The sequence below is a fragment of the Xyrauchen texanus genome, chromosome 12 (assembly GCF_025860055.1).
Source record: "Xyrauchen texanus isolate HMW12.3.18 chromosome 12, RBS_HiC_50CHRs, whole genome shotgun sequence".
Classification (NCBI taxonomy): Eukaryota; Metazoa; Chordata; class Actinopteri; order Cypriniformes; family Catostomidae; genus Xyrauchen; species Xyrauchen texanus.
This window is the reverse complement of record NC_068287.1, coordinates 24490854-24501010: the sequence shown is the minus strand read 5'-3', so window position 1 is coordinate 24501010 and position 10157 is coordinate 24490854. Positions and strand designations below refer to the sequence as shown.

General features: G+C 36.0%; 1 protein-coding gene across 2 annotated transcripts; it reads right to left on the bottom strand.

The window, feature by feature from the left end:
• Nucleotides 1–309: 309 nt before the first annotated feature.
• Nucleotides 310–9805, bottom strand: LOC127653457 (uncharacterized). 2 transcript variants are annotated; one of them, XM_052140156.1, is made up of 12 exons: nt 9344–9805; nt 9029–9230; nt 8906–8938; nt 8639–8775; nt 7739–7826; nt 7551–7586; nt 7388–7441; nt 2928–3161; nt 2722–2828; nt 2465–2630; nt 2202–2285; nt 310–2111 (listed from the first exon to the last, which is right to left on the bottom strand). In XM_052140156.1, the coding sequence occupies exons 1-12, from the start codon at nt 9409–9411 to the stop codon at nt 2103–2105; spliced, it is 1218 nt and encodes a 405-aa protein (XP_051996116.1). In that variant the 5' UTR covers nt 9412–9805; the 3' UTR covers nt 310–2102. The 2 variants fall into 2 exon arrangements, with proteins under 2 accessions (XP_051996116.1, XP_051996118.1); XM_052140158.1 differs by having other exon boundaries at nt 9529–9805.
• Nucleotides 9806–10157: the final 352 nt, after the last annotated feature.

Here is a 10157-nt window from a genome sequence, read left to right as displayed (position 1 = left end):
TGAGATGTCAACAAAGCATAAAAACAGAAATATAAATTACATTTCTATACTAAATCACCCACAAATCCCAGTGATTAATTTTCTGTTTTAATCTTCTAGCAAAACCCGTTTTTCATCCCGTATTTCCGTAGATGTGAGAGTGGTCGTGAAAGTTTGCTGAAGTTGATAAGTGCAACTAAGCACCACTAACGGGTTAATTAAGTGAGTTCCATTCAGAAGTGATCATCCCTTTGCTTATTATCTACTGTGAGAGAATTGAAGGGATGAAAGGTGAGGGGCTCCAAAATAACAGTCATTCGTAACTCACTTTTAAAGTAATTTTTATTGGAAATTCAGTTTGATGAGATCTTACAGCATGACTATAATGACAGTTCTCCCTTCAGTGCCCTCCAGAGGCTGATTTATCCAGTTTGAAAGAATGGTGGCGCCCTTCTTCGCTGTTCATTTTCTCCAAGTCACAATTGGTTGATAATGCCACCTGCAGCACTGGTTTGTCACTACAAGGGAGGAACTTTTAATTAATTTTTAGATTCACATCAAGTTTTGTTTTTTTTCCATTGAAGCCTCTTATCTAATATCATAATGGTATATTATGGAATTAGCAGATAAATGGTAATGCATTAATTGATATTTTCTTTTAAAACCACAGGGTTGATAAATGCCATCGTTTGAATATAATAAGGGCACATCTACTTTACAACAAAAAGCAGTTTAGGGAAAAGCAACTTTTAACTCTATTTTATCTTCTGTATGAGATCGTATAGAGGTAAACTATAATGCTCTTCGGTAACACTTTACAAAATGGTTACATTTGTTATCAGACGATAAAGGAATAGTTCACCCAAAAATTAAAATTCTCTAATCATTTACTCACCCTCGTGCCATCACAGATGTGTATGACTTTCTTCGGCTGAACACAAAGATTTTGAAAAAACTATTTCAGCTTTGTAGGTTCTCACGATGCAAGTGAATGGGTACCAAAAATGTTAAGCTCCAAAAAGCACAGTGGGTAAATCCATATCTCCTGAAGATATATGATTGGTGTGGGTGAAAAACAGAGTCTGTTTTTACAATAAATTATCCTCCCTGCCCAGTAAGTGGCAATATGCACAAAGAACGCAAATAACCAAAAACCAAAGAATGTGAAAATAAAAATGGAGATTGATGGGTTAAAAAAAAAAGTACATAAATACAGATCTGTTTCTAGCACACACCTTTGCTTATTGCTTGTAAAGTTATGGATTTAGCCACTGAGTCGTAAGGATTACTTTTTGCTGCCTTCATGTGATTTTTAGAGCTATAAAAGGCCTGATCACAATTTACTTGCCTTTTATGGACCTACAGAGCTGAAATATTCTTCTAAAATCTTAATTTGTATTCAGCAGAAGAAAATCAGTCATACACATCTGGGGTGGAATGATTTTGGGTGAATATCCCTTTAATGCATTTGGTCTCCTGACCCAACAATGAACAATGATTTTCTACAGCATTTATTACTCTTGGTTGATGTTAATGATCAAAATAATTTGTCCATATTAGATCAATACATGCAACACAACTTTTAATGTAAAATGAATTAGTATATGTAAATTAACATTAACCAAAATAAATGCCGTAAAAGTATTGCTCATTGTTAATTCATCTTAACTATTGCATTAAATAATGTTTACGAATACAAGCTTATCGTGTTGTGTATAATTGTTACCTGCATTTTTACCTAAATTATTCTCTTTTATTAATATAAACAAGGTTGGTTTATAATTTCTAATACAGTAATGTGTTGTTTCCTTTTTAAGTTTTTTTGTATTACTTTAAGATATTTGTACTGTACAGGTCAACAGTGCAAAACTTATAGGGGTATACTCTAAACAGTCAGGAAGAGATAGAAAAAAATGGGGGTGTGAGAATGATGGGAATCCAGGCATGATTCTAACCCGGGTCTTCCCTGAGCATGGCAGCTCAAATGCTTTTTAATTTACAGTCTAAGAGTAATAATTAAAAAATCTGAGCAACAACTTGGAAAATGTGACAAAGTATGAAAACATTCAGAAGTCATGTAACCGTGGCAAAAATTCTTCTGTAATGGAGGAATTTGATCTTAGTCAGTGCCCCTGAAAAAATAGAGAAAAATCCAATTTGTGGTCATTAATGATACCAATCAAACAACAGAATGCAATTTTAATTTGGTTAAGCCGTCTTACCAAATTCTCTGATGCAGTTCCCATATTGTTTGCTTCAGTGGATGAGATGATAAAAGAACTCAAGCGAATATCAGTAACACTGAACTAAAGGAAGCAACCAGACAAAAGTCACACGACAAACAAAAGTAAACCAAACTGTCACAAGTATTAATTGACAGTACATTAGACACTTAACTGGTAATTTCTTATGAAAGAACAGAGCCCATGTTAACTAGACTATTGACTGCAAACTCTGTGGATGAAATTATGTCATTCTGACTTACAGGCAGTTCTCTGGGTGAAGATGAGAACCGCGGGTTACTGGCATACATGCGGGTGAAGGGTTTCTCGCGGGTGGAGGGGTGATTCGTGCAACAGAAACGTAGAGTCGCAGCAGGGAGGTGGACATGCCAGGTTACTTTGTGTTTTTTTACCAGCTCATCCAGCATCCTGAAACATATAAAAAGTAATGCTGGATATAATGCTGGATATCCAGAAACAGTTTATTTTTGTAATAAAAAATAGAAGTGTAAGATCTCACTTATTGAGAAGGGCCTCGGTGACCAGGTCCATGTAACCAGTTTGGCGGTGGTGTACCACTAAAGTGTTTCCTTTCAACCTCACATGTTTCTTCAATTCACGGTTAACCTTACAAAAGGAGGGAAAATCCAAAAATCAATGATACAAAACTTAACTGCATTTCCAAAACAGCTGACTAAGAATGAGGAATTCCTCAGTCTCTCTTACTTCTTTGAGGGTCCCTCTGGAAAGCCGGGAGAGAATTCCAAGAGGGTATCCCTGCTGAATGATGACTTCAGCAAGACACACGGCCACATCTTGACCCAGGTTTTGAGTCAGAGGAAATGCCTCCACCCATTTGGAATGGTAGTCAGTCAGGGTCATGATGTGTGTGTGGTGGTCAACTGTAGGAGAGAACGGGCCTCTTACATCAAGCCCAAGCCATTCCCACCTTTCTTTAACCTGAGAGAATGGATGTCAAAAACCACTATAAGACAGTGGTAAAGCAGATTTGCCAAAGCAAATATATAACAAATCAAAGATATGTTCCTTAGAAAATTATAACAACCTCAAATTGCCAATTTTAAACTATTGTGTAAACAATGTATAAATATGGTATTGCGTGAGAAGTCTGACCTCAGCGAGTTCCGTTTAGCAGAAAACTGTATGCTCAGAAAGGGTTGTTGTCACATACAGAAAACAATCTGGTCCCTGCAAGACTTCCATTTAACTTTATTATTTGATGCATTTCTGTAATCTGCTGTAATCTAATTTAAAGTAATATTCCAGGTTAAATACAAGTTAAGATCAATCGACAGCATTTGTGGCATGATACTGATTACCACAAATAAGAATTTTGATTTGTCTATCCTTAAAGCAACAATCTGGTTTACAGTGAGGCACTTACAATGTAAGTGAATTGGGCCAATCTCCAAACATTAAAATACTCACTGTTTTAAAAGTATAGCCAAAAGATGTAAACAATATGCATGTTAACATGATTTTAGTGAGATAAAATCGCTTACTAATCTTTTCTGTGTAAAGTTATTTGTTGCCATGATGATGTAATGTCAACAAACCCTAAAATGACAATTTTAACTTTACAGCTAAAAAAAAATATATACATGAGTTTTAACAGAAGAATTGATGTACACTTGCAGCCAAAAGTTTGGAATAATGTACTGATTTTGTTCTTATGGAATTAAATTTGTACATTTATTCACCAAAGTGGCATTCAACAGATCACAATGTATAGTCAGGACAATAATAAAATGAAAAATTGCTATTTGAAAAAAAAACTTTCAGAACTTCTTAAACTATTTAAAATAATCCTCCATGTGCAGCAATAACAGCTTTGCAGATTCTTGGCATTCTAGCTGTCAGTTTGTCCAGATACTCAGGTGACATTTCACCCCATGCTTCCTGTAGCACTCGCCATAGATCTGGCTGTCATGTCGGGCACTTCTCACACACCTTACAGTCTAGCTGATCCCACAAAAGCTCAATGGGTTTAAGATCCATAACACACTTTTCCAATTATCTGTTGTCCAATGTCTGTTTCTTTGCCCACTCTAACCATTTCTTTTTCAAAAGTGTCCTGCACCCCTGAGTCTTCTCTTTACTGTTGTGCATGAAACTGGTGTTGAGCAGGTAGAATTCAATGAAGATGTCAGCTGAGGACATGTGAAGCATCTATTTCTCAAACTAGAGACTCTGATGTACTTATCCTCTTGTTTAGTTGTACATCTGGCCTTCCACATCTCTTTCTGCCCTTGTTAGAGCCAGTTCTCCTTTGTCTTTGAAGACTATAGAGTACACCACTGTATGAAATCTTCAGTTTCTTGGCAATTTCAAGCATATAAACTTCATTCCTCAAAACAATGATTGACTGATGAGTTTCCAGAGAAAGCGGTTTCTTTTTTGCCATTTTTGACCAAATACTGACCTTAAGACATGCCAGTCTATTGCATACTGTGGCAACTCAAAAACAAACACCAAGACAATGTTAAGCTTCATTTAATGAACCAAATAGCTCTCAGCTGTGTTTTTCTAGTACCAAATTAGCAATTTAGCATGATTACTCAAGGATAAGGTGTTTGAGTGATGGCTGCTGGAAATAGGGCCTGTCTAGATTTGATTAAAAAATAACTTTTTCAAATAGTGATGGTGCTGTTTTTTACATCAGTAATGTCCTGATTATACTTTGTGATTAGTTGAATGCCACTTTGGTGAATTAAAAGAACCAATTTCCTTCTGAAACAGCAAAAGTTGTACATTATTCCAAACTTTTGGCCGCCAGTGTAAGTGCTATTAAAAAATATAAGCTTCACATTTTAGTCTTAAAAACCCCAAAAACTTGGCCCCGTTCACTTCCATTGTAAGTGCCTCAATGTAACTTAAATTTCTTAAAGAAATTATTTTTCATTATTAAAAAAAATTGAATTATAAAAAAATTAAAGAAAAGGAAGGACTAGTCTAAATTATTATTTTTTGTTATCAACATTGTGAAACAAATGCTGTCGATTTAGCTTATCTTGTTAGGGTTCACAGTCTTTTCAAGCCACAATTTTCCAGGACATTTTATGCGCCCAGCAAGTGTGATATTTAAGCAAAAACACGTGTTCATTTAAATCAAGCTTTTATTTTTCCATTTCTGTGTGTTTTGACTGAAGTTTCTCACCAGAAAAGGAGTATGCTCTATGGCACTGATTTTTCTGACTGGAAATAGTTCAATTTCAATAAATCACTGTCCTAGTCACAAAAGCAGTTTGTGCATAATAATGGCCATTTTATATACCTTTGAGGCATAAGCAATTAGGAAATAATGCTTACTACTCAGGAACAAAAATTGTGTTACCTAGTGTAATAGTGACCACTTCTGGAGATGCCACTAGATGGCAACAAATGAACGTCTAATGTGCTATGAGCTAGTTGAATCATTTGAAATGGTCACGACCGAAATCTGCCAAGAGACTTGAGTGTTTAAGCATTATAAGAACAAAACAGATGTATAATTTCCATTCAGTTTGTGAATGGCTGAGCATGACTTTTCATCCAAAAAGACAACAATAAAAGTCTAATAATAAGTATCAATAATGTCCTTACCTTCTACATTATAAAAATGTGCATATCAAATCTACTGACTTCAGTGGAATGTTTAAGCATTATAAAAACAAAGCAGATATAATGTATCATTTTCCTACAGTATTTAAACTGCTGAACATGACTTTTATCAGAAAAGACAACAATAATAGCATAATAACAACAATTTTGTGTTTTAATGATGTCCCTTCTTCATTCTAAAGTGCTTTCTTTTCTCCTCCACATTAGGGTGCCTACACACTGACTAGAGTTTATCTCTGCTTCAGAGAATGCTGCGAATGCACTGATTTCAAAAAAGATCAGAAGGACGAAGAGGGAAATTATGAGACGTTCAACATTACTTAATACATTTCAACCATTTTAAAATATTTAATGTAGCTTTGTACTCTCAAAGACATCATTTGTGTGGCCAAATGAGTGTTAAAAACACTTTGGTGTGAAGTTGGAGCAGAGTTTATGCTGATGCATCACTTCATAGATTTCAATGTATTCGGCAGCACTGACACAAATCATGTGACATCCTTTCAACGTGCAGAAACATCAGTCACTTTTACACATTAATAGCTCTTCCGCTCTTTTCTCTCCATGATGAACAAGGTAGACTCACATGCCGATGCTGTAATAAACTAACAACATGCCCCTCTCATTTAAGCTGCATTCACACTGCCAGCTACTTTGTCGCTGCATGTCGCCAGTTGCAGGCTGTTAGGTCGCTAGTAGTGTATGGAGAGTCTAAACAGGACTGTTTCTTTACAATTAATATTATTATTAAAATATTAGGACCACGTGAGCTCTACCATCTTCTCTCGTTTTGGATAGTTGCTCATCATTTGCATAAAGTTAAACATTTCTCAACTTTGTTGCATCGCTGTCGCTCATGTTGCCGGAAGTCGCCAGCTCTCATTGCAAATGAATGAGATGAGGTAGTTTTTGTTTAAAGCACGCGATTGGTAGTAGCGGTAACCGATTTGCCAAGCTTACAATTGGCTGCTGCTGTAATCAATCATGAGGGTGTAAGCGCCCTTAACAATTTATTTTATTTCACAATGTGCATCCACCAGCAGTGAAAAAATTATACAAATTTGTTTATTTGACTCCTATTCCGAGTCAGATCATTACCATGTTTTTGTGCTTGTAACGGAAGCCTTGCTAGCAACACAGTCAAATGGTTATATTAATATTTTCCAGGACAAATCATTATTTTTTATTTAAAAAAATATATATTACATTTTAATGATACTTTTTATATTGTTTGGGTGATTTCTAGGGTATTGCTAGGTGGTTGCTAGTCCATTACTAAATGGTTGATTACTGGCCCAAGTCACAAGAGACCATCCTCAAGCCTCTATGATATCCTAAATCCCTAGATAAGTGTGGGGACCATTTCAATGAGAGTCTATGGGATTTTTTTTTACTATTTTGTACTAATAATATAAAAGCTTGTGTTCAGTGTGAAAAACAAGCCTATGTCAATGTTCATGTGCTGTAAATCTACTGTTCTCTACTTGGTCTTTTTTTACTCCAAGCTGAATTTTTTTCACAAAACAGAATGGTTATAGAATACACAAGCATGTAATCAGCCTTACCTCAATTATATGTGGTTTTGTTTGCCCTGGAACTCCGTAAACAACATGTGGCTTCTGGATTATGAACAAAAAATGTATTGATGAGCAACACTTTAACAATACTTGATTTGACAGTATGTTTTTAAGATTTCCTTTTATGTAACAGTACAACATAATTACTTACTACATTTAATTCATCATCTCCTGCCCAGCTTATGTTCTGTAAGAAAATCAACAGTCTTATGTACTTTGAGTCTTCATATCTCCTTTCAAAATGTTATTATGTAATAGTGAGTGTGATTGGTACTTGTTACGAACGAATCGAATCCCAAACTTTTGTTGATCAAAAAGACAGAAACGTAGAAAACATACCATCGGCAAACAGTATCCACCGTGAAAGAAACTGGGGAGAGTCATGCTTCGGTCAAGAGCCCCATCTCCCAGGATGGTCCATGGTGGTCTGACCAGACATCCAAATTATACAAAACGTTAGAATAACAATGCATACATGGCATCTGATGGTTTTGGTAGAGAAAAAAATTAAAATAATAATTGGGAATTAAGGGGAGTCCAAACGTTCCTAACTAACCCATAATAAAGGGTTATTCTAGCACGTTTAAGGTGTGCTACAACCCAAAAATGAAAATTCTCTCTTCATTTACTCACCCTCATGCCATCCAGGATGTGTATGACTTTCTTTCTTCTGTAGGTCCATACAACACAAGTGAATGGGTGGCAATATTTTGAAGGTCCAAACATCACATAAGTCAGCAAAAAAAGTAATCCATATGACTCCAGTGGTTAAATCAATGTCTTCAGAAGTGATATGATAGATGTGGGTGAGCAACAGATCAATATTTAAGTCCATTTTTACTATAAATTCTCCTCCCTGCTCAGTCATTCTCCACTTTAACATTCACATTCTTCATGCAGACGTCCCCTTCTGAGCAGGGAGAAGATATTGAAATATTAAGACTTAAATATTGATCAGTTTCTCACCCACACCTATCATAACATGGATTTTATTACTGGAGTCAAATTGATTACTTTTATGCTGCCTTTATGTGCTTTTTGGAGCACAATTTTTATACCATTCACTTGCATTGTATGATTAATATTCTTATAAAGATCATACATATCTAGAATAGCAAATGTTAGTAAATTATGAGAATTTTAATTTTTAGGTGAACCATTCCTTTAACATGCATGACAATACAAGACCATATACTAAAAAAGATCACAACACCCCATTGTTTTGATGCTTCTGCAGACCTATTTTCCTGTCCTGTCAGCTGCTGCTTGGATGTTTTTGTTCGGTCTGCTGTAGTCTGGCTGGAACTATTTTCGCCAGTGTTCTTTAATGATCTTCTTGGTGCTGCTTGAGGAGAGTTTGCATCGCCAACAATTCCCTTCAATCCCAAATCATTGGGAAGAAGGCAATTTGGTCATCAATAATAAGCAAAGCAGGCTAAGTACAATATTTCATCATGCAAGATGTAAGAATGCAACTACAAGACAAAGTATGGTTCTGTAACTCACCAAAGCTCTTCTGCTTCTTGGGTTGATCTTACTCTACAAGTAAAAAACAGAAAAATAAAGTTATAAATCTGCTATAAAGAAAGTCAACTTTGTACTTTACAGGATACACACACACACACACACCTTTCTATCTCCCACTCGTCTTGGGAAAGCAAATATGGTCGGTACAGCTGATGAATGAAGTCGGACTCTCTTTCCCTCTTTAATTAAACAGTTCTTTTCAAAGTGGATACTGCAGACTTTACTGTGCGGAGCAGGTTTCCAGTCCTTCCATCTTAAATTGTAGAGCCATTTCTTCAGCAATTTGGGTTTTTTCAGGGGAAATCTGAAAAATCATATAAAACACATAAGAGAACAGAAACGTAACCTGGATCTCATTACCGATTTAAAACAATGTATAAGTCGTGCCGTAGCCGTCATAGTTTAAAGCTAGCGTACTTGTGGAAAGAGAGGCTCTTGTCCTTTGCAGTGTTTTTGCAGTTATAAGCACAACAACTGAACACCATCGTGTATGTTCAACAATCAATCTACTTATCTACCTATTACTTATCGTTAATGCCGAGTTGTTTTGTATTTTGAAGGACGTTTTATGAACAACTAAACACTGCCATAGTGCAATTCACCTAAAACAAACAGTCATTTGACAGCCAATCAAATACAGCTTCCTCTACTTCTCTGGTGTTGAGTGACGCATACGGTTGCCATCTATTGGTGAAACTTGGATCGTGCCAGAACCCTTCTATCAATGCGAGCTTACAAGGTTAGCAAAACAATGCGGTCCCATAGACATACTTTGGGAGGTACACTGGCGGGGAGACAAGATCGAGATAAAAACCTCGGCGCGTTTACCATAGAGGAGAGCATAACGTTCAACTAGCGTGTTACGACAGTAAGTCACCTTTAGCGGATACCATACAAATGAAAGTGGACAGCCGTAAACTGACGCCTACATGTCGCAAAATTGTCCGCGTCTTGTCTTTTATATAAGAGGGATTGTGTCGTAGTAATCTCTATACATAGTTAAATTAAAAAAGGATTGTTTAGTGTAACACATGTTGAAGATTTGTGGACAGGCAATCATTTCATTAAGTGATGAGCTGTTTCCTCAAAAAAGCAAGTTTATTCAGCACTCTAAAGCGTCTCCATACAAAAACCTCATGAACGTATTAAGGCCTTTCTCCTAGTTTGTCTTCGTGTAACTTATGAAAAGCCTTTGGTATACATTTTAACGTATAACATTTTAAAGCTCCAA